The sequence below is a fragment of the Acanthopagrus latus genome, chromosome 20 (assembly GCF_904848185.1).
Source record: "Acanthopagrus latus isolate v.2019 chromosome 20, fAcaLat1.1, whole genome shotgun sequence".
NCBI classification, from domain to species: Eukaryota; Metazoa; Chordata; class Actinopteri; order Spariformes; family Sparidae; genus Acanthopagrus; species Acanthopagrus latus.
The window spans coordinates 2,389,638-2,412,790 of NC_051058.1; the positions used below are offsets into that span (position 1 = coordinate 2,389,638).

Here is a 23,153-nt window from a genome sequence, read left to right on the forward strand (position 1 = left end):
CACAGAGAGGCAAATCATTTGTTCCGTAATGACTACACAATGTCTGGACATGCTCTTAAACTAAAAACCAAGCCATACATCAAAGATCGGAGACCAACAGTTGATTTTCACACTCTCACCAACACCTCCTAAGCAAGGCTTCCATGTGGGCGTTCTCTCAAATTAGCAGCCAACATAATTAGCTCAGTGAACTGATACAAACTCTTATACAGTGAGCTGCTATTGACAGTCCTAATCTCCACTCTGACCATCAGAGCTGAATGAACCCCAGTGATTCAGACTAAGAACAGAACTGATCCACCAATTTAGAGTGTTTGTCTTTGCCCTCTGAACCATATTTCAGGCCAGTGATCCCTGCAAATTAAGACTTAGAGCACTACAGAGGAGTACTTCACTAGTTTTTGGCCATATTCCATCTGTATGAAGGGAAAAAAAGGGGAAAATGAGGCCCAAGTTGAAAATAACTGTAATTACTCTTAAACAGCGCTAATGTTTTTCAGCTATAACTCAAAATAGCTGGGACACACCTCTGCCTCCATAACTTACAGCTTGTAACAATCTTGCCTTACTCTATTAATCATACTTTAAAGGTTCCTGAAGTGACTGACAGGCACTTGACACCAGGCATTTTTAATGCCTTCCTCTTTCCCTGCCCGTTGCTATGTACTGAGTCATTGTTTCTACACAGACAGCTCCGCCAGAGGATGTGTGAAAACCTCAAACCTATTCTTCGGCATCACAACAAACAACAGATTGTGGTTGACAAGGTGCTTTCTGGAGCGCCTCAGTGCTTCACAGTCACTCGGCTGATATTTCGTTGATAGTACGTTCCATGGAAGAAATGACTTTGTTTGGCACGATGTCAGCACAGGAGTAGGAGGTGGTGGTTTTCCAGCGTGCAGGGGAAGCACCTGGCTGTGTGCTGGAGGCTCTGCAGCAGCGGTCTGAACCCCAACATTCCACTACAGGGATTATGCCAGGCTACATCACCATCCAAACCTCTGCTGGAAGCCCCCCCACACTCTCTCTCTCTCTCTCAGCTCTGCAGTTTCATAATAAGCACATTATGGAGACAAAGTCATTCTCCATCATTTACAACTCTACTGCAAATTGCTTACAGTAGTTCCCCCTGACTACACACAGACATGGAGGCACGTTGTAATTCACACCGGAGAGCAGCAATACACGATGTTATAATAATGTGACACCAATATCAATATTAGGGGGGGAGAAAAAAAATCAACATTACGTCATTTTCAAATTGACTTCAATTACTGGTCTCGTCAAGTGGAAGAAAAAAGTCACACTTGACTGCGCAATACGTGGCAACCCGCACTCGACACATTGCATCCACGTGGAGGGAGTGTGGGGGGAGTCCCCTCCAGATGGCCCCTGGCAGGCCCAGCTGCAGGGTTTCTATTACATGTTAACTGGCCATGTTGATAGTTCAACACTTGTAGGGGAGCCCTGAGCTGTTACGGGGATGTCAAATGTAGCCTCAGAGCAACACGAGTGTGTTACTGCCCTCCAAGCACTCGTTAAAGGCTATAACCCAGTGTGTGTCACAGCTTCAGTGATTTAAACTGGTTTTATTACGGCCCCCGCATGACTTTTCTCTGTGACGGACCATCTCGTCGTATCAGTCCCAGCAGCAGCTGATGTGATGTCTTCAGTAATGTAAGTCAGCGAGCAAGCCATTTTTTCCCGCAGAGGGCAGAACAGAAATGGTGAACCAACGGGGTGAAAAGCAGGCACCTATTGTATCATATGGTTTAGATGCACAGCGCTGCTATACAGAAGCCCCGAGAGGCAAAGAATACATTCTGGTGATACGTTTTCTAAGACTGATCCAAGTTGTTTTCTCCTCTGTAAGACTGATTTCAAAATGGAGAAAAATGTATTTCCAGGATAATCTCACTAGGTTCCTTTAATTGCTACATCTCAGGGCTCTCTAGGATCCCAAGTTCCATTTATTGATCAATAATAATAATAGATAATAATTAATAATTATTCTACATATTTTAAACCATTAATACCTCATAATATATAAATATAAAAAACTCATACACTTCAGCATACATTTTCCTATTAATTAAAACTGCTGGAACACCTCTGGAAGACTAAATGAAACCTTACAGCAGGCCGAACGTGTCAAGCAGCCTTAATCTAGTATCAGTTTATATGGATTTTTTTTAATCAAAAAATTAAATCAAATCACTTCAGAGTTAGAACATTCAAAAAAAGAGCAAAGAAAAGTTAGCGGCGATTAATATCAGAACAAGGTTTACTGCTGAGTAGGAAAACAAAACTGTATACTAATATAATGTAGATGTCAAATACATGTACTTATAGTTAAACTGACTTCCAGTCAACAGTATGAGATATTGCACACTATTTCAATTGGGCAGGAATCAGAACAAAGTCCTGGGTGCATCAACTGTTTTGCTTATTGCATGTGCAATGATGCAAAGTGCCAAAGAGTGAGTGAGGTGGAGTGCGAGTGAGGTGGAGAGCGAGTGAGGTGGAGTGCGAGTGAGGTGGAGAGCGAGTGAGGTGGAGTGCGAGTGAGCTCTCTCAGCAGTCACATCACTGGTCTTATCGTTCAGAGACAGCTGAGCCAATCACAGTGAGTCAGGAAAACAATGTCTTAATGAAAGGAGACGTCTCTGCAGGAAGTCATATTGTTGTCTGGACGGTGCAGAGCGCCACGATCGCACAGCGCCATGGGGGTTGGTTTTTGGCATTTAATAACAACGACTACAGAAATAATAATAATGATAATAACAATTATACTAATAAGAAGAAGAAGAAGAAGGAATAAAATATGAAACCAACAAAGGTGGCAGGACACATTAATTAATAAGCTCCAGCAATTCACTGTCTCGGTCATGAACAGCAGAATACAGAGCTGCAGAGGAGCCACGTGGTGTGTGTGCGGTTGGTGTCGCCTGCAGATGATTTAATGAAGGTAAACACAGTGGTCGGCTGTGTGTCTTCTCGCATCAGACGCTGCAGATTTATTAACTTATGTGTCGCGCTGCCGTCAGACGCCGCAGCCGGTTAATGAAGCGGAGGAGAAAGTTTCATACGGTATGAGGCAGCTGTGGACAAGAGATCCTGTCAGAGTCACTCATGGCTGTAGCCACACTAAATGCACATTCTGGTTAAACACCTCTGCTGACCAGTACATTCCACCTTATTTCATCATTTCTGGGCATTTGCCACAACTGTTTATCTCCAAAAAGGCAGCAAAGTGAATCTGAATCTAAGACCCAATTTCAACCAGTAAACCAACAGCTGTCTTCGCACGGCCTGATTCAGATGAGCCTCCCGCCTGTTTGTTCCTCTGCTCCCACCTGTGGAGTGTGTTCTCTGCAGCGGGCACCAAAACACCACACAGACGAGGACGAGGAATCTCAAGGTCAGGACAACACCGAGCTGTCAGAGCGCTGCTTTTTTGCCCTGGCTGTTGCACTGCCTCAATAACAGGCCTCCCGTCGTGGTGATTCAAAACTATACGTGTGCAACATTATGAGCTTTACAATGTACAGTAATAGTACTGCAATAGCATTTCACAATAGGTATTTAGTAAGTACAACATGTGACCTTGTGTTTCTTAATTTGGATTTGCTATGTTGCAATTAGGGCTGCAACTACTGTTTTCATTAACGTGTAGTCTGCAGATGACTTTCATCAAGAACTGATTCAACAAAATGTCCATAAATGCTCAGCTTTATTTCCCCGAGCCCAAAGTGAGTTGTTCAAATAGCTTTTTTTGTCCAACCAACTGTCCAAACCCCAAAGACGCTTCAGTTATTATCATAATGACGAAGAAGAGTCCTCACAGTGAAGGGCATGTTTGACATTTTGGTTGACACAGTCAGACTGTGCTTTTATTTCAATTATTCTTTCTTTTTCTTTACTTGGCAGGAGTGAGCTTCTATGGAAACCTAAACGTCGAGCATTTATCTTTAACGGCAAACGCAGCCGCCATACACGGTGGGGTTTTAATCACGCGCTGCAGGATACAGACTGTAATTACTGTATAATGCCAAGAGACTTTTAGAGACCGGGCGGCTGTGAGGGACACAGAACTTTGTCCGTCTGCTGCTGCACTGAAGCCATCCCACCTATCACATCAATCTTCGGTGAGTTTACTGACCTGGATCAATCTTCTAATAGTTTTATAGCTGTTGTTAAAAACAAAAATAAACTACATAAGGGTGGAAATACGTCAGTGGAAATCAGCTGTCCCCCGTTTCAAACCCAAAAGCAAACGTGTTATTCATTTCTGAGCGCTGGAGATATCCTGCTGTCAGAAAACTGAGGCTAAGTAAGGTGAACATCTATCCTCTGTGACGTAGGTAAGAGCTGAAGTGCCCCTGAATCGCATGAAGGCGATAAAAATGTCACACTGTAATAGGACATTGCTCCATGGAATGATGGAGTAACAGAGCATTAAGACAGAGGCGGCGTTTAAACCTGTGTGTGGAAACAGTGATGACAGCTCCGAGCACCACGGTGGGGGGGGGGCTGACAAATTATTTTTCAAGCTAGCAGGTTGACTGAATGAGTGAATCAGTCCAATTCACTTGCGGATAAAAGCTCCCCAACATTAAGGCATTCGCGTCTGAACCGAACAATATCCCCCATTGAAGCGCGCGGGATGACATCACAGTCATCAGGCAGAAACTCATGGCAACGAGTCATCATAGACGGCTTTCAGCTGCTGCTTTAACTCCCTTTTGTTCTTGGCGCTTTCGTTCATTTCCTCCTCATTAGGTGAACAGTCAGCTCTAATGAGCCACACGGCTGACATGACTCACTGTCGTTACGGCTCAGGATGCTCTGGTGGTCGTTTGGATTGCTCCCAAAGTACAGTGTTCTCCGGGAGTAGATGAGCTAACCTTTGTGCACCCTGAACATCTCACTTTAAATCCAAAGTCTGGCAAGAGGCGGTCACGGCGTCCCTTTTTTAAACACCATCACCTGCTCACAGAACGGAGCGAAAACCATCATCTGTTTCATTTTTGTGAAATTTAAAGGACCAGTGTGTGGGATTTGGGGGAAGCTTGGTAGAAAGGGAATATAAAAATCATCATCATTTTCATTTTAAATGTGTTGATGTCATCATTTTAACTTTAATTTTACATCTTAATAATAGCTTTCCTGGGTGTAGAATCCCTTGAAACTAAGAATCCATGTTCTCTGTTACTTTACAGTGCGTCTTTCGCATCTAAAGAGGGAGCAGGTGCTCTTCTACAGAGGCCGCCATGTTTGTACGGTAGCTCAGTTGGTTTCAATATGCAACCTCACCACCAGATGCCATTAAATCCTACACACTGGACTTCTGAAGAAACATGTTCTGAATTGCTCCCATTCCCTTTGCTTCCCAGGATTAGATGAGAGGATCAGTAATACTCTCATATCTGTGTGTTAGGTACAGAACTGGAGCCAGACAGTGGTTAGCCTGTTAGGGATACAGTCTCCCCTCCCCTCCTCTCTCCTCTCTGACAGTCAAACCACAATATCTGACTAAAGTGTGCTAATATTATCAAGCTCATCATAAAAGGATAGCTGGGACTGTAGAGCCTCAGTCTACTGAAGCGAGCAGAGCTGCATTTACTGATGAGAATGAAAGTTTAGGTTTTGCGTCATCGATTCCTTTAATCGTCCAACTTTGCAGTAAACGTCTGAGAAACATCCAAACTGTGTGAGGCGCCAGGCAGCAGCAGGTCCTGAATGATTCATTATGTGTTGAAGAATGGGCTGTTTGTAGAACAAAGACACGAGACTGAAGATGACAGCGGAGTCAGATCAGAGCTGCGTTGTTCACTGTGCCAGCTATAAAAATCCCGGGCAAAGTGATCAACGTGCGCGCGCCTGGATTTATTATCATTTACGAATGAGAAAGTGAGGAAACTGGGTTTCTGCGCGGCAGCCTGTAGACGTGACGGCAGTTCCTCCGCAGGGCCCCTCTTGAATTGAATAAATGACCAGAATGAGGAAGTAGAGAAGTGTTTTTTGTTTCACCATCACAGTATCACCCTGCACCCTCTGACTGATCGGCCTACAGATGACGGAGAACCGGGGGGAAACCTCCAGTTTCAACATGATGACGTTCTGCCGCGAAGTCTGCGGTGAAACTCTACAGTAAGACTGATACTGATACTGATGCCCACAGATAATCGCATGATAAACCTATAATCACCACAGTGAGGTACAGAAATAGTCTCATAAAGGAGTTTGACAAGAGAGCTCAGCATTTTCCAGATCATGAAAACACCATTAAAGTACCTACAAAACACTTGTTTTGCAGGTGTCAGGCCTGATACTGTGTGTGTGTGTAGGTGAGACAATAATGCGAATAAACACTTCAACGCTGATTCTGACCAGCCAACACGACAATCAGTCCAGGACATCAAAAACCCGAACCTTCCTCAGTGCGCGACAGATATGCGCGAGATGCAACTTGTCTCAGTTAACATCTCTGTCAGAGACGCCTGGCAGAACTGGTAAAGCCAAGCTGATGGTGCAACACTAACCAAACAAAGCAAATCACTGAGCCAGTTGTCTCGTCTTTACTGCATATTTTGAGGCAGTTCCACTACAGCGGAGCGAGCGGTGGAGAGTGACAGGAAGGCTGGGTTAGTGGTGAGAATCTAAATACCGAAGCCACAAACGCCACAAACATCCGACAGCAGCTGCAGGCAAGCTTTTCCCCCGAAACGGAGGAGAATGTGACTGTGATAAGTCAGACCCCACATCTGATAAGCGTGTTGCCGTCGCTTAATTTAGCCCCGCTTTAGGGCTGAGCCCTTATCGCGCAGTGCATCGGCGTTTAATAAAAGGTATCCACACACGCCCAGCTGAGAAACAGTCAGACGTTTTAAGAAACCACACAATGCTTTCTCACATCCACACTGTTCGCTGTCATCCGTGTGTCACAACCGCAACTGAAGAGTCTTTTTCTCGCGTGTTTGACTGGGACAACAGCATTTTGACCAAGAGTGATCCTCAAGGTCCACTTAATAGCATTTTCTGGAGCTGCCACCGGCTCACCAGCAGCTGAAATGTCCTGGAGATGAACTCTGGTCACCGATGAAGGCCATGAGGCGTAGCTTATGTAGAAAAAAAGCAGGTAAGAAGACCTTGAGTTAACTTGTTTGATCGGGCCCCGATCACCAATACGTTACCCTAACTCTAACACTAAAATACAGCGTATCACTCATTGATGAAGATACGGTAAGGATCTAAATTAGTGACTCTATCAAAAGAATCTTTATTTAGATCATAATAACACTATGATTGTTGCTTAGCTCCCTCAGCTAACACCTCTAAGCCTCCAAAGAAGGCTCCACAGTGGGTGGCTGGAGCCGCCCCGAAACATCGCTGGTACCATCTTCAGAGCATCAGTGACATCAGTGAAGTGAGAATACTAAAAGACAGCACCCATCTGCTGCTGTAACACCCGTCTTCAGAGCCGCTCCACTCCTCGGGCTGACAGACTTTTTTTCAAGAACTTTCGTTTGAAAGCTGTTCAATAAAACAGTCGTCGGTTTATTTTTCTGTGAGGAGAGTTGACAACAAATCTTTTTTCCTGGATGAATCTGGATGAATAAGGACTGTGATTATATGCTACTTAACAATATCCACACTCATTGTGTCCTGATCATCAGACTGAATAGCCACTGACATTCTCCACTCTTCAAATCACTGAGCCAGGATGACTTAGTCACTGGCTGGCTGATGCATAACTGACTGCTCTAGAAGAAGTTCATTTTGCTTTGACCCCGCGAGAGACGGGTCAGACGAAGGCTCAGCTCCTCTCCCTCGAAACTTCACCCCTTCCCACAGAGCGGATGTCTGATGAAACTGAGACTCCCGGCCTTAAAGAACAGCCTCTCTGCTCCCTGCCACACCCTGCAGCTCCATTCCTCAGACTGGTCTCGGGGAACAGATAAGGGCTGTTGTGCTTGTCTGCTGTCTGCTGCCACAGGTTTACGTGATCCTACAGTCCCTGATGGGTCACACACACACACACACACACCACGGCTCTGCTCCCGTCCTCTCGCGTTCTGAGCGAAGACGTGACAGAAATGGCAGCGCCGGTGCCAGAGCGGGAGAACGCTGGCGTGGTGCCGGTCCCTCTTGGATACAAGCTGACTGTCAACAGGGCTGTCAGCATACTGGGGCGGTGTCACCGGCTCAGATCACTTCAATCACAGGCAAACATGACAACTTAAAAAATAAATAAATAAATACAAGAAAAGAAGTGTGGGATCTTTTCTAACTTGCCACAGCAGAGTGTGAATTGTCTGGAGGTGGAAAGGGGGAGGAGGAGGAGGAGGAGAGGGGGAGGAGGGGGAGAGCAGCATGTCCTGTGCATTCACGCGCACAGAGGAGAGGAGACCTGAGCTTTTCACTGGAATGTGTGTGGAATGAGGAAGTGTGCGGCCTCAGTCAGCAGGGAGCTGCCTGCTGGGAAGGCTAGAGTTAATCTGATCAGCACAGCACGGGAAAACGATTCATTAGTGCATCTGTCAATGCTGTCTTTATCCTCAAGTGTGTGTGAGTGAGTGTGTGTGCGTGTGTGTGTGTGTGTGACACAGAGAGAAAGTCAGGAGAACAGAAAATAGACTTTAAAAATGTGTTTTTCAGAAAAAAACAGAATCATTTAAAAGCAGACAAAACACAGGTCGGGTCCTTTCATTAACATCCAATTAACATATGAATTGATTCCAACATGCCATCATCATGAGTGTCCTTACCTCCAGGACCTGGACGTAACTGGAGGGGAACCATCCTCTGTCTCCATCCCTCTCTCCCTCCCACCAGCCTCCGGGCAGAGCCTGGACCACCTTGATGATATCCCCGGCCTCGAAGCTCAGTCCCTGCTGGTGCTGCTCCCCGCTGAACGGGTACAAACTTTTGCAGTACGCTCCCGACATCTCCGGAGCGACTTGTCACACGGTGCCCCCCCGCTGCTCGCAGCAGGAACACAACTTTCCCGAATCGCCTCGGAGTTTCTGGTCCGAGGTCCGAGCTCGACCGTCGCCCCGGCTCGTGTGTCCAGGAGAAGAGCGGTAAAAGTTGAGTGAAGTTGGTTGAACAGGTTGTTCCTCCTGCTGCTGCTGCTGCTGCTGTCGGGAGAGGACTTGCTGTCGGGACAGGACTTGCTCTCAGGACGGCCCTCGGTGCTCCGCTCCTCTGCGCTCCGCTCCTCAGCCTGTCAGCGCCGTCTGAAGGCTGCACGAGCCGCGGCGGGCTGCGCACAGCAGGACGGAGACCGCGGCGGAAGAGGGACGAGCGCCGCTTCAAAATAAAAGCACAAAGGCTTCAGAAGTTGGCAAACTGTGTCGTGTTTGCGAAGGGACTGTGAGCGGAGGCTGAAAGATTTACCAAAGAAATAAAAGTGGAACTTTAGATAGTTGTTTATTTTCTTCTGTCAAGCTAGGTGTCAACAAAAAACAGAAATGAACTTTTATGCTAATGTCATTAGTAGGCTACTACTAGGATTGTACTACTAATGGTGCTATGACATTAGATTACTGTTAGTAATAGGCTATTATTAATACGAGGCTACTATTGATAATAAAACAGGCTACAGTTGACATTACTATAGTAATAATGGTCACATGGCGACCCTCACCATGTATGCAGTAGCTCTTCTTAAGTAATAAATGTATTCCAATCTAAATTTAAAGTAGTGTGCGGGTATGCCGCCATACTATGTCCAAATATTACTATAATAAGAACTGACAGTTCCCACCCAATACCAATTTCTTCTTTTTGTGAAGTCAAACAAGTCGTTGTAAGTTTTAGATTGAAAGGTCACACCGGATGTTGCGTCTCTCATTATGTAGGACTTGACTTGTGATTGTTGATGGCTGCGACTACCCTCCACTTGTTCACACACACTGGGGAGATTGTATTTACTCCCGATGATTTAATGCTGAAACATTTGTCGTTTTATGATTTGAGTTCATGGTTTTACTGCCGAGCTGTTGCTTTGCCACTTTTTTTTCTTTTATGCGTGCCTCTGTTACGACGCTGGTGCTGAAGAAGAAGAAGAAGAAGAAGAAGAAGATGATGATGATGATGATGATGATGATGATGATATTACAAATGGAAGTGGTTGACATAAATGAAATCATGATAGGGAACTGAATATATTTGAGTCATAATGAGAGTGTAATAAAGACTTGTTTTTTTAATGGTATCTTAGCTCTTAAAGTTCAGCCTTATATACTAAATGCAGCAGCTTTGTTCAGAGTTAAAGTTGACCTGAACATGAACAAACATTTGACCCAAAGGCACACAAGCTTGATAGTTCCTTTTTTTTTTTTTTACCCTGGTGCTCGGTATTATGACACATCGCTGTTTATTATTGGCCAACACACATGACACTGACCGGTGACTCAGGTCACAGTGAGACATCAGGGAAGCTTTACTGCAATGAGTTGTGTGAGAATATTGATTCTACATTTCTTACTTGTTCTCTTCATTTGGGATCAATCAAAGCAGCGCTCACTACATGAAGGTGAGTTAGATCATGAACACCACAAGGTGGGGCTATCAGTATTCACTGAGCCTCCCAGTTTCATAGAAAGGAGGACTTGTTTTTGCCCACTTGTGCTTGTGAGAAACATCTAGATGTAGAAATGTGCTGTTCACAAGTAGTCAAACAGAAAATATAAATACATCAGGACAAGTAAACATAATGTAACACATTAATGGTGTGACACTTTTGGATAAATGTATCCAAACAATCTGCACACAATCAGACTGGAGAGTAAAATGAATGGCTAATGAAACATAAAAAAAAAGGGGTAATTGTAGTTCCACCTCTATCATCTGCAGGTTACTGAGAAGAAAGCAGTCTGAGCTCAGCAGCAAAGCCGAAATAAAATGACACCAAACAGAGAAAAACTCAAACACACATGAACTCAGGGAGCTCGTTCTGCTGCTGAAACAACACAACTCACAGTCTACGGCTCTTCAGGTTTGTTGTCACTGAGTCATTGCTGAGTTCCTTGTCTGAGGAAAGCTGTGAGACTTCTGGAAGAAACTAGTAAGCTCACCTTGAATTAAGATTTAGTTTTTGTTCCTTTCAAATACAGATCTCTTCCAGTCATGGAAAACCTGGAAAAGTCATGTAATTTTAAAAAATGTGATTTTCAAGGCCTGGAACAGTCATAGAATCTTGTTGTGTGTAATGACAGTAATGAATTGTTACAGTAAACTGTGAAATAACACTGACATGTTCTGTAATGTATCAGGCGGATCTCCACGCTCCATCTCTCTCTTCATATGGCCGCCGTCTGAGCTGATGTTAGTACAGTTTGAATCTGAGTGTCCCTGTTTGAATGTAAGAAAGCAAACAAACAAACAAAAAAATTTAAAAAAGAAGGAGGCACATCCAACAAGAGAAGACGTGAGAGATAATTCAGGCATTAGACATGAAAAAAAAGGCGCTATAATGATCTGAACTCAAGTGCAGCATATATACTGGGTATTTATGGGTTGTGAATGGTCATGGGAAAAGTTACTATGGGTTCAAGAAACATCCTGGAAAAGTTTGGAAAGTTTGTCCATGAAGATGTGTCAATCTCATTTGTGGACTGTGATTTTGTTGCTCAGTTCTGTACATGCAGCATCTACTACACGCAGATTTTCACTGTATTCACTGTACAGACTGTAAAGCCCACTGAGGCACAGTGAGTGTGAGTTTGGGCTACATAAATAAACTGATGAGATTTGATTTCTTTCATAATCCTCTTTAGTCAACGTATGACGAACACTGATGATAACATTTCTCACAGTTATGAAATGGTGGTTTTGCTTTCACCATTTCTCTAACGTTGGCTGCATAATAAATCACAGGTACATTAATAAAGGAATTATAGGACAGTCTTATCCTGGGTTGTTTTTGCGATCTTGCTTTCTGTTAAAAACGTTCAAATGAATGCTGAGTCATCAATTGCAATCAAGAGTATGAGTATGAACGACGTGGATTCAATGACCTCTCCCATTTCTGCTTATTAACCTGTTTGGTAAAAGACAAAGTAAGTATAAAGTATTCCAAGTTGAATAATATTGATAATCCTTTTGTGATGTTTTGAACGCAAATCCCACAAGACTCATCAGACTGATACATGAGCATAACCTTCGCGTTGTGTGTTGCAGAAGATGCCCATGAAGCTGCAGCGCCAAGTTCCCTTTTATTTAAGTACTGAAGATACGAAGAACTGGCCGCTGGCCGGACGAAGCTTCCTGGAAGAGTGAGTCCTCGGTGACGTGTCAGATTAAAGCTGACCGCAAACACACAACAATTTCCCAACAGGATGACATTTTTTTTCTTAATCTTTAAGGCTCCGGGGAGTAGCAAAAATGTGCAAGGGTCTCATGATGATGAAGGGTCTCAGGCATTTAGGTCACGGTAAGTCCAAGTGCTGTATTGTCGGCAGCTTGACGTGTTTCCGTTGTCATTCCTTTGAGGACAACAATGTGAACATCTTGTTCTGAGAAGACAGAGGGTTTGAAGTAGGAGTAAAGGTTTCCATCTATGTCAAACTGGAACGATCGTCTTTGAACAGAGGAGGTGGTCTACGACATTACTTGCATACCTACAATGCTGTACTGAGTTATCTCTCCCAGACAGCTTAACAACCATTCACAACCAGGCTCACCTAACCTTAAAAAAAAAAACCAAATGAAGGCCGGTTGGGTCAGCGACCCACAAGTTGCCCTAATGACCTCCTTAACATCTCTGTAAGGACACAGTTTAAAAGCCTGCAACTCCCCTCCAGTTAGTTAGACCTGAAGAAGCCTCTTGGATGAGAGGTGAAACATCTTCAAGACTCTGAAGCAGTTGCTTAGGAGACAGCGCTTAGAATGAACATATAGTGAAACTGTAGCACAAATGCAGACCAGTCATAAAGTCTGCAAAAAAGTAATGTTATCCTAAATGACCCGCTAACATACAATTAACTATGATTTGTAGGAAAAATAAACCCTATGTAAAGCCAAAAGTGTGTAATCACCTGATTATGATCAAGATTCAATTCATTTTGTGATTCTTTGATTTTCAATAACTATCAAGTGTGAATTACAATTAACCACTGATGAACCACGAAAGACCGCCTCAGGACACATCTGTATACTCCATGTTTGTGCACAGAAGATCTTGACTCACCATGAAGGTTTTAAAAGTCAGTATAAACCACAGGATTATAATGTATAAGGGAGACTTGAGCTAGTACTTATATTGCTTATTCTAGATGAAAGGAAGTACAAAGAGGTGAAGCGAGGAGCTTCCTCTGTCGAATGTGGGAGAAGATGACGTGTGTCCACTGAGGAGTGACTCACACCAGCTGCTCTCTACACTATATATCAACTGCTTACTCAAAAAATTATAATAACTACAAAGAGCAGCTGTATGTTCTTTTTATTGTCATATAGAATTTTTTTCCATAAATTGTGTAATTCAATGCATCAAAAAAAAACTGTGTGTGATGTGAAAGGTGCTGCTCATAATGATGAGCCCACACCAGTGGCAGAAGAAGAATTAAAGACTCACTCCAGGCGGGACAGAGAGCAACCAGTAAAAGGCATAGAACTGCAAATGGACTGTATGGACGTGTGCATAGCAATCTCAAATGATGGCTGAAATGTCCACACACCAATATCAAGGTTGAAGGGGGGGAAAAAAAATGCACCTCATGCAGCACACAAAGGCATAAAACCTTTCCCACTTCAGAACAGCCTCCCAGCTACATCTTTGAGACAGGTCTGTGTTTTTTGATTGGCTGAGCTCCCTGCAGGCTGTCCAAGCTGTTTCACTTGCAGGCTTTGCCAGTGTTGGCGAGTGGAGGTCCACGCTGTTCTCCTGCAACACATGTCCGAGGATGTCCAAGAAAAGAAAGGTGGAAGAAATTAGAAGCTATTTCACCAAACAAAGTGTAAGTCACCTGAGGAAAATAGTGCCCCCTTCATATAGGCTACCGCTAATGAATACAAAACATTGTTTCCAATTGTTTTCTCACTCTTAATGGTGATTGATTTGTTACTGTGTCAGGTGACAGAAGAAGCAACACAGCCGTCCCCTTTATCAGACAGTGGTGGAGTAATATTTAAAGTAGGCCTAGTGAATAAAGAAAGAAAAGAAAAAAAAGAATTGATCTTCTTCCAGATTTGATATATAATGTGGTCTAGTTCCAGGGGATAGTTCCTGAGGAGTAGAAGTAGTTACTACCATAACATTAGTACCTCAACACTGTACTCAAGCACAGTACTTGAGTAAATGACCTTAGTTACAAATAGATAGAGAGTTATCAACAGACATAGCTCCTATTTTGGTGTGAACCAAGTGTGAGCAGCACCTCAGTGACTGTATATGTGTCGAGAATATTTACGCTAGTCTGTCACTCTGTGGATGGAATATCTTCAGTCTTGGACTGCATTTCGTTTCTTTTGAGGCACAGGAACTCTTTGTGACACATGTGGATCTTGGAACAAGCTGAGCTAATGTGCTTGGGTCTTTCTGCCTCACTGCTTCTTCTGTTGTTCAAGGGGGCCCTCTAGCTGCTGTAACTCCAGTATTACACCTAAAGCAGTGTGGTGTGCAGAACTGAAGTACAATGAGAAATTCAGTATACAGTGTACAGGGATTTGAGAAATCTCTTGTTTACAGTCATTTTTAGTCTTACTATAAAAGTGACCTGATTATTAAAGATGTAGTACACACGAAAGGCCCAGAGTGAATATAGGATGCGCACAGGCGTCGTTTGGCCTTAATTCACTCATATTTCCTACTCACATGGATCATCCCTGCTGCACGATGGGTGCGATACAGAAACCTCACAGAGCCCGGCCCTCACTCTGTGGCCTCGTCCCGTCACACGGGCACATACTGTTATCAATCACTGGCTCAGGCTTGGACTCACGAGGACTGACTATACCGGTGAAGAGGGAGAAGACCACGGATATTCAAGATACGTGACTGTAAATGTAATGGTGTGGCTGTTTGAACTTTCGCCATCGTCAGATGTCACCATATTCACAACTTTTCAGATTATAGGAATCTGTTTTTTCCTTATTTGATTACTGATTCAAGACATTCATTTAAAAATGCTCTACTCTGGCTCTGATGCAGCATGTAAAGCAACTAGTGACCTATAAAATGCATAAATGCAGAAAACAGAAATACTCAGGAGAAGTACAAGTATGTCCAAACTTTACTCAAGTACCGTACTTGAGTGCAGCTCTGAAGTACTCGTACTTCATAGTAAATGTTGTCGGTGATTTCTGAATTTTGCTGTACTCGGTTTCTGTATCTGGTCTGTCTCTGTTACAGTTGCTGCACTCTGGTCCTGGTTTGCATGAATTTATGGTTTATAGACAGCATGTGTGGTCTGGGCTCCGTTATATGCATGACTCTACATGCTGTGTGTGGGAGTGTTTTTAAGGACACGTGTGAAACCTACACACACAGATCAATACTTGCTGATCGACTCTTAGAATGACTACGAGCTGGATGACTGAGGACCTTCATCAACGCGTAATATGCATCACACAATAGTAAATGAAATCGCTTCATCCATTTGTTTCTAATCAGTAACAACCTTAATTAAAATAATTACTTTCTCTACTAAAAAGCTTGAAATGTATGTGACATTTATGGGGTTCGACTCCTAACATACATTATTGTTGCACTGTATTTCTGCAGGGTTTTAACAGCTTCAAAACACATCTCCTGTTAGAGAATATGTGCTGCTAAGTTTTCCTTTGTGGACCTGTTGGCCTGAGAGACATGCTGATGAGGAATTCACTTCCATGTCCCACTTTAACTCCAAATCCAGGTCCCAGACAAAAGAAATTCCTGTCGCTGACAGAGAAACAAAAGCAAACAGTGCAGAATCCCTCCGTCAGGTTCAGGGATGGAGTGACACAGTTAAATACATGCTTCATCTTTAATCCGTCCCCCTGCAGCCTTTCTGATTGGTCCAGATTCTCCTTTGATTATAATGGTCTAATCGTGTTTAATCCACTTGTCCCATGCTAGCGTTAGGTGCTGTGTGTAGACGAGTGGCAGAGAGGAGGACGGCTATTTTAACTCGGAACGTAAATGTCAGGAGGCCTTCTGCTGGGCTCTGGACTGAGCTCTGCAAACAGATGCTCAGATTAGACACAAACTGCACTCATAGAAACCGCACACTCCAAACTGATTATCTGGTTCGCTGACTCCTCTGAGAGGCTAATTAGCACTACAGAGCCTACACTGATGTGCTAATACACCGAGAACTACGATAAACACTCAGTTTCCATTCATTTGTGGTGGTATTCAGAAACACACTTATGTTGGCTGATACAATATTTCTAATGAAAGACAATAATGCCATAAGATGTGGAGAAAAAAAACAACAAAAAAAACAGACAAAGCTGATGCTTCACACCACTTTATACTGCTACAGTCTCACAGCAAAACAGAAAGAGTTGTTCAATCTGCTGAGTTTCCACTTTCACTAAGAAGTCCAAGAGGGAAAAAGAGGAGGTCCTCTGTGTCGTCTAATCAGCTTCAGAAGCCTGACAAAGGAAAGGAAAGGAAAGGAAAGGAAAGGAAAGGAAAGGAAAGGAAAGGAAAGTTTTAATGCACCGCACAATCAATCGGATACACCTGCAGCTTCCTTTGTACAAAGCAATTCATACTGATCAGACCTGTTAATAACATCAGTCCTGAGTGATCCAATGTGGACAGTCCGTCAGCTCACGGCTGCTTTAACCTGCATCAGAGTGTGATCACCACCTGTGATCAGATGTCACTTCCTGCTCTACATGCTATGAAGTCATCCGTCACTGGGACAAACAGATACCATGTTTTTTTTACTCAAAGAAAGAAGTTCATGTAGGAAATTTGCTGAATATCCAAATAATGAAGAATTAGTCAGAGGCACACAGAGTTTATAAAGTGTCTCCTGACTCATCAACTCGATAAACTGACACATTTGTCAAGGGAGTCTGGGGACTTTCTCTACGGGGGACAAAGAAGTAGCCTATATTGTTACTGTTTAGTGTCTGTAAAATGTGACATGTTTAGATCAATAAAATGTTTCTTCTTTCATAAATGGAGTGTAAATGGTGAAATCAGTGTAAACAGTGTGTTCACCTCTGAATATTACCCCGTCCATGATGCAAAGCAGCACAGACATGAATTCAACTTTACTGAAGAGTGATGTAACAAGAAGTGTGACTGTTGACAATGGAGGGTAAATAATATAAACCAGCGTATCTGAAGGAACTTAGGACCAACGAATCATTGTAATTTGTTTCTACCTGTTGTATTAATCATTCATGACTGCCTCAGATGTTGACCGTCTATTAGATGACTTCACTGGTCAAATCTCTCAAACTCAGCTGATCATTAAATGTAGTGAAAAAAGTGTCACCTTTCCAAAGTCTCTGCTCTTGGTTCTCAACTTATTGACTTGGGACTCGGCGATGTCTGCTCGCTCCTGTGCCTCCTCCAGCTCGTGCTGCACCTTCCTCAGCTTGGCCAGGTGAGTGCTGGCCTGCTCCTCCTGTGGGCGAAACACACACGGGACGCTCTAATCAGCAGTTACCGTCGTCATTTCAAAAAAGACAATCGCTCCTGTTTGTTTCTCTGGCGGCCGGAACGGATCTCACCGCCTCTTCGTTCTGCCGTTTGTAGGCCTTGACTTTGAGCTGCAGCTTGTCCACCAGGTCCTGCAGTCTCAGGACGGTCTTCTTGTCCTCCTCAGTCTGGTACGTGAGCTCCTTCACTCTCCGCTCATATTTGCGGATTCCTTTGACACAATCAGCAGCTCTTTTCTGCTCACTCTCCACTTCGGCCTCCAGCTCGCGCACCTGCAACAGAGAGCCCCGACACCACAAACCCAACAGTTACAGCGCAAGTCCTCGCTAATGCTACGTGAATCTCATACGGCCGAGCGTGATACCCGATTTTCCAGTTTCTGGAGCTGTTTCTTTCCTCCCTTCAAAGCCAGGCTCTCGGCCTCATCCAGACGGTGCTGCAGGTCCTTCACGGACACCTCCAGGTTCTTCTTCATCCTCTCCAGGTGGCTGCTGGTGTCCTGCTCCTTCTTCAGCTCCTCGGCCATCATGGCCGCCTACATGAACAGTGCCTTAAACTGACTGGTTTGATATATGCTGCTTAATAACTATAGCTGTCTCTTTCGGTTGCTAATCATACTTTGCACAACTGTAAGTGTTAGATATACAGAAATAAGAGGTGAAGCATGTGATATCTACATCAGTGATGGCCTTCTTGGCTTTCTCCTCTGCATTTCGAGCCTCCTGGATGGCATCCTCCACCTCGCCCTGCAGCTGGCTGACGTCTGCATCCAGCTTCCTCTTGGAGTTGAGGAGACTGGTGTTCTGTAGCCAAAAGAAGGTTAGCAAACAGTATGTCATCATCTAGTGACGCTCAAACACACCTACATTTTATCTCTTTACATCTCAGCTCCGTGTCGTTTACTATCGAGCCAGTTTCTCTCCCCCTCTCTGTGTCCTGGTTAACACGAGGATTCTCGAGGAAGCACAGCTGAAGGAGAGACCGGTGAGGTGAGGATAACATTACTGGAGTCGAAGACAACTTGTAATGTTAAGTCTGAATAATTCTCTCTGTGTATTCTTCTGTTCGAGCAGGATGCAGGGTGAATTTGGAGGCAGTAAAGACGCTGGAACCTCTTTTCAGAAGCGTCAGTTTTTCCACAGCCAGGTTCAGGTGAGAGCTGATGTTACCTGACATTGCCTACCGTGACAGAATATTCATTAATAAGAATGTTATGAATGGATTCTGACCGCCTCATATCTCATATCTCCTGTTACATTCATTTGCACCATAAATATTCTGTTCAAGTCATTTTCTACCTGCAGAGATGCAGCGATGGGAGGAAAGACAAGGGGAAGATGAGACAGTGGACAGACAGGGAGGATTGTTTTACTCAGTCCTCTGAAGAAACCCAGGATCATCCTCACTAACGCATCTCTCACATCACAGCGCTGTCCCTTCAGATTTCAGGGGCCCTTATTGATAGTGTGTGATGTCGCTGCTCACCTGGGAGTGCAGCAGCCCCACTCTCTCACAGGCATCAGCCAGTTCCTGTTCAGCCAGTTTGCGGCTTCTTTCCGACTGTTCCAGAGCGGCCCTCAGCTCCTCCACCTCCGCCTGCATCAGGCAGCTCCTGCGCTCCATCACGGCCACCTGCTCCTTCAGGTCCTCGTGGCTCCGCAGCGCCTCGTCCAGGCGAAGGGTTTGTTCCTGCGGAGGGACAAGAGGGTGAAAGTTGTATGATTTACCCCAAAACAGCTAATGCCGAAGCTGAAGCTGCCAGTGAACAACATTTCACCTTGAGGTGGGCTTGGATGTTCCTCAGCTGCTTCTGGGCCTCAGCTGCCTGCCTGTTGGCGTGGCTCAGCTGGATCTCCATCTCGTTGAGGTCGGTCTCCATCTTCTTCCTGATTCTCATGGCATCGTTCTTGCAGCGCGTCTCGGAATCCAAGGCGGACTGCATGGTTTCCACAATGCGCTGATTGTTGCGTTTCATCTGCTCGATCTCCTCGTCCTTCTCAGCCACCCTGCGATCGACCTCTCCTTTGACCTGAGCCAGCTCCAGCTGGACACGCAGGATTTTAGATTCCTCATGTTCCAGAGAAGCCTGGAGTCCAGAGAAAAATTCAAAAGTATAAATTGATAAAAAAGGATGAGCCATGGCGTTAATAAAGTGTTCATGTTATTAATGTATTCAAGTTACTTCAGCCTCTTCCAAAGCGGTCTGGATCTCTGTCTTCTCCGTCTCACTTTGCTTCTTAGTCTTCTCCAGCTCATGGATGGCTTTACCATTCTCTCCAAGTTGTTCAGTCAAATCAGAGATTTCCTCTAAATGTGTCAAAATGTATTGGAGTATTAGAGGCAACATAAACTGACAATATGAACGTAACATCCCGTGTGTTTATTCAGAACCATCTGATCCGGCGTCAGATGGACCGTCCTGCCTGACAGCGGCATACGTACGTTGCAGGTTTTTATTCTCTCGCTTGAGGACCTCGAGGTGCTCCAGAGCTTCCTCGTACGAGTTCTTCATTTTGAAGAGCTCGGTGCTGAGGGAGCGAGTCTCCTTCTGTGATCCATCCAGCTCTGACTGACACTCCTCATACTTCTGCTTCCACTCAGACAGAATCTGAGGAGGACGCAAATTGTTGGTTACGTGTCTGCATGGCTGATTTTATGAGACCTGAAATCTTCTGTGACCTTCAAATGTAAAGGCTAGAAGTGTGTGTTGAGTCACTGGTAGGTATAGAATAGTAATGTTGCAGACTGTTATTGTTAGCATCTGTGGCCTGCTGTGATTGGTCCAACGTAATGAACATACATTACATCTTTGTTACCTTATCAAAGCTCCTCTGCTTTTTATCCAGGCCAGCCGCTTGAGCGTTCGCCCTCTCCACATCGACCATGAGGTCCTCCACCTCTCCCTGCAGCCTCTGCTTCGTCTTCTCCAAAGATGAGCACTTCGCGTTCACAGCCTCAATGGTCTCCTCAGCCTCCTGCAGACGCTGGGCAAGCTTTTTCCTGAGCGCAACGACATGCAGTGGAGCATCCGTTGTCAGCTATCAAATATCTCGTTTCATAATAATGTATTTGCGTGCGCGTACGACCCTCACTTAGCCTCCTCCAGCTCATCATTGCGCTGAATGGCGTCAGTCTCGTATTTGGTTCTCCACTGCGCCACCTCACTGTTGGCCTTGGACAGCGCTCTCTGGAGTTCAGCCTTGGCCTCCTGCTCCTCCTCAAACTGCTCCCTCAGCAGATCGCAGTCGTGACGTGCAGATTGGAGGGCGTGGGCGAGGGCGTTCTTAGCCTGACAGGGAGGAAGATTTGGATTTTGGCTGATTAAAGTTTTACTTAATCAAAGCAGATTTTCCCCTCAAGGTTCAAATAATCCTGTCATTATGAGTTTTATCCTGCTTCATGTTAAAGCATCAGTTCGCACAAAATTGTAAATCCAGTCATCATCTCCTCCCCAGCTTCTGATGGAACGTCAGGTGTCGTAGTCCACAAAACATTTCTGGAGCTTCACAGCAAAACAGAGTTGCAGCATTCTGCTAAACATTTGAAGTAGCTGGGGATTTAAGTTTTAAAAAGGAAAAACAACCACAAAAAAAAAACATCAAATGGCTCCATACAGCTTGTTTGCGGTAATCCAAGTCTCTGGAGCCCTGAGATCCAACATGTATCTGAACAGACGTTATTTAAACCTTTATAACTGGTGTGAGGCTGCTGAGCTTATGTGAAGCTCCAGAAATGTTTTGTGGACTACGAAACTTCACCTGACCTTCATCAGCATGGCGGGAGGAGATGATGACTGGATTTACAATTTTGGGTGAACTGTTCCTTTCAGCTAAGCTAACTGTTCCCACTAACCCTGGCTGAGCTTAGGAGTTCAAAATGTCCTCGCTACCTAGACAAAGCTAATTGGTTATCCTCCTGATGTTCAAACATTATTGATCTGACAGTCATTGTTTGGTTGCACAGCGCAGTAACGCAGCAAACCTTCGTTTCCTCTTCAACCTGCCTCTTCAGCTCCTCAATTTGCTGAGCGAAGGCCATCTTAGCTCTCAGCATCTGAGAGAGTATTGCTTCTTTCTCTTCAAGAAGACGAGAGAGCTCACCTGTTGAAGAGTTTTCAGGACACGGTGTGAGAGAAAAGTGCTCGACTCCGGGAGTCTCTCCGACGAGATTTAACTCTGCCGTTTACCGTTTTCGTTCTGAAGTTTTGCCCTCTGAGCGTTGATCTCAGCGATCAGGCGAGTGTTCTCATCGTGTTTTGTCTTGTAGTCTCCCAGCTGGTCATCCAGAGCGTGGCACATCTTCTCATAATTAATCTGTAATATTCATTTAAAAAAAAAGAAAAAAGAAACAAAAACTGTCATATTCATTTAACTACATACTGAATACTGTGCACAGTCCATACTGGCCTGCTTACCTTTGACTTGACCGTGACCTCTATGTTGCTCGACAGGTCATCGATCTCCATCTTGTACTCACTCTTCTCCTTCTCCAGCTTCTGTTTGACCCGCTGAAGGTTGTCGATCTGCTCTCCCAGCTCAGCCACACTGTCGGCGTGTTTCTTTCTTAAAGCGGCAGCGGTGGCCTCGTGGTGGAGCGTCGACTCCTCCAGGTCTCGTCTCAGTTTCTGAAACTCCGCCTCTCGCTTCTTGTTCATCTCCACCTGAGCGGCGGTGGCTCCCCCGGCCTCCTCCAGCCTCTCACTGATCTCCTCCAGCTCCCTGGAGAGGTCGGACCTCTGCTTTTCCACCTTCGCCCTGGCGACACGCTCCACCTCGATCTCCTCTTCCAGCTCCTCAATGCGGGCCTGGGTAGAGAGCATCAAAAAAACAACCATCATTCACTGGATTGCAGCACTTTTTCAGTCCAACCTTTTCAGTCTCTAAAGTACCTGAAGCTCCTTGATCCTCTTCTGAGACTGTGCCGCCACACTCTGCTCATCCTCGATCTTGCATACAAGCTGGCTGAATTCAAAGTCTTTCCTGTTTGCAAAACCACAACTTGTTGTTAGTGAATTTGTTCAGTAATGTACCAGTCACGATGCTTAGACACTGCTGCACCCCTACATACTTTTTAAGGCGTTCTTCCAGTTGTTGCTTGTCATTTTCCAAATCCATTATGGATTCTTGACTCAGTTTCAGATCGCCTTCAAGCTTTCTTTTGGCTCGCTCGACATCCATCCGCACCTTTTTTTCTTGTTCCAGAGAGCCCTCAAGCTGAGACAGTCAGATCTCACATTTAATGAGTACAATTGGTGGAGTTTCAATGTAAATATGTAAAAACATTGGTCAGAGCATGTTTCAGTTTTACATACTGTAGCTTCCAAATGGTAGAGGCCATACGCTTACATCATCTACTTGTTGTTCCAGCTTGATCTTGGCCTTGGTCAAAGAGCTGACTTTGTCTTCCTCGGCCTGCAGATCCTCCAGTGTCTGCTGGTGGGCCTCCTGCAGGGCCAGCTTCTCCTTGGACAACTTGGCGATGGTGTCATCCAGAGAGGACATCTCCTCGGTCAGATTCTTCACCTGAATGTGAAGCAAAA

At 44.7% G+C, this 23,153-nt stretch overlaps 2 protein-coding genes across 5 annotated transcripts in view; both read right to left on the reverse strand.

The window, feature by feature from the left end:
* The window catches only part of LOC119009362 (growth arrest-specific protein 7-like), a 59,082-nt gene extending 49,709 nt beyond the window's left edge, over positions 1 to 9,373 (reverse strand). For 2 of the 4 annotated variants that reach the window (XM_037080522.1, XM_037080518.1), the window contains exon 1: positions 8,772 to 9,370. In XM_037080522.1, coding sequence (XP_036936417.1) covers positions 8,772 to 8,951 — 180 coding nt within the window. In that variant the 5' untranslated portion in view covers positions 8,952 to 9,370. Of the gene's footprint in view, positions 1 to 8,771 lie in introns of all 4 variants that reach the window. The other 2 variants (XM_037080519.1, XM_037080520.1) reach the window with 2 other exon arrangements.
* Positions 9,374 to 11,381: 2,008 nt separating this feature from the next.
* LOC119009358 (myosin heavy chain, fast skeletal muscle-like) overlaps positions 11,382 to 23,153 on the reverse strand; it is a 31,717-nt gene continuing 19,945 nt past the window's right edge. The window contains exons 23-40 of the mRNA XM_037080509.1: positions 22,960 to 23,136; positions 22,682 to 22,827; positions 22,503 to 22,593; positions 22,029 to 22,418; positions 21,801 to 21,927; positions 21,596 to 21,714; positions 20,707 to 20,903; positions 20,431 to 20,614; positions 20,057 to 20,222; positions 19,797 to 19,921; positions 19,392 to 19,700; positions 19,100 to 19,303; positions 18,292 to 18,417; positions 17,979 to 18,149; positions 17,686 to 17,886; positions 17,448 to 17,579; positions 13,722 to 13,891; positions 11,382 to 12,524 (exon numbers count right to left, since the gene is read on the reverse strand). Of these exons, the coding sequence (XP_036936404.1) occupies positions 12,425 to 12,524; positions 13,722 to 13,891; positions 17,448 to 17,579; positions 17,686 to 17,886; positions 17,979 to 18,149; positions 18,292 to 18,417; positions 19,100 to 19,303; positions 19,392 to 19,700; positions 19,797 to 19,921; positions 20,057 to 20,222; positions 20,431 to 20,614; positions 20,707 to 20,903; positions 21,596 to 21,714; positions 21,801 to 21,927; positions 22,029 to 22,418; positions 22,503 to 22,593; positions 22,682 to 22,827; positions 22,960 to 23,136 (3,135 nt within the window). The 3' untranslated portion in view covers positions 11,382 to 12,424. The remainder of the gene's footprint in view (positions 12,525 to 13,721; positions 13,892 to 17,447; positions 17,580 to 17,685; positions 17,887 to 17,978; positions 18,150 to 18,291; positions 18,418 to 19,099; positions 19,304 to 19,391; positions 19,701 to 19,796; positions 19,922 to 20,056; positions 20,223 to 20,430; positions 20,615 to 20,706; positions 20,904 to 21,595; positions 21,715 to 21,800; positions 21,928 to 22,028; positions 22,419 to 22,502; positions 22,594 to 22,681; positions 22,828 to 22,959; positions 23,137 to 23,153) is intronic.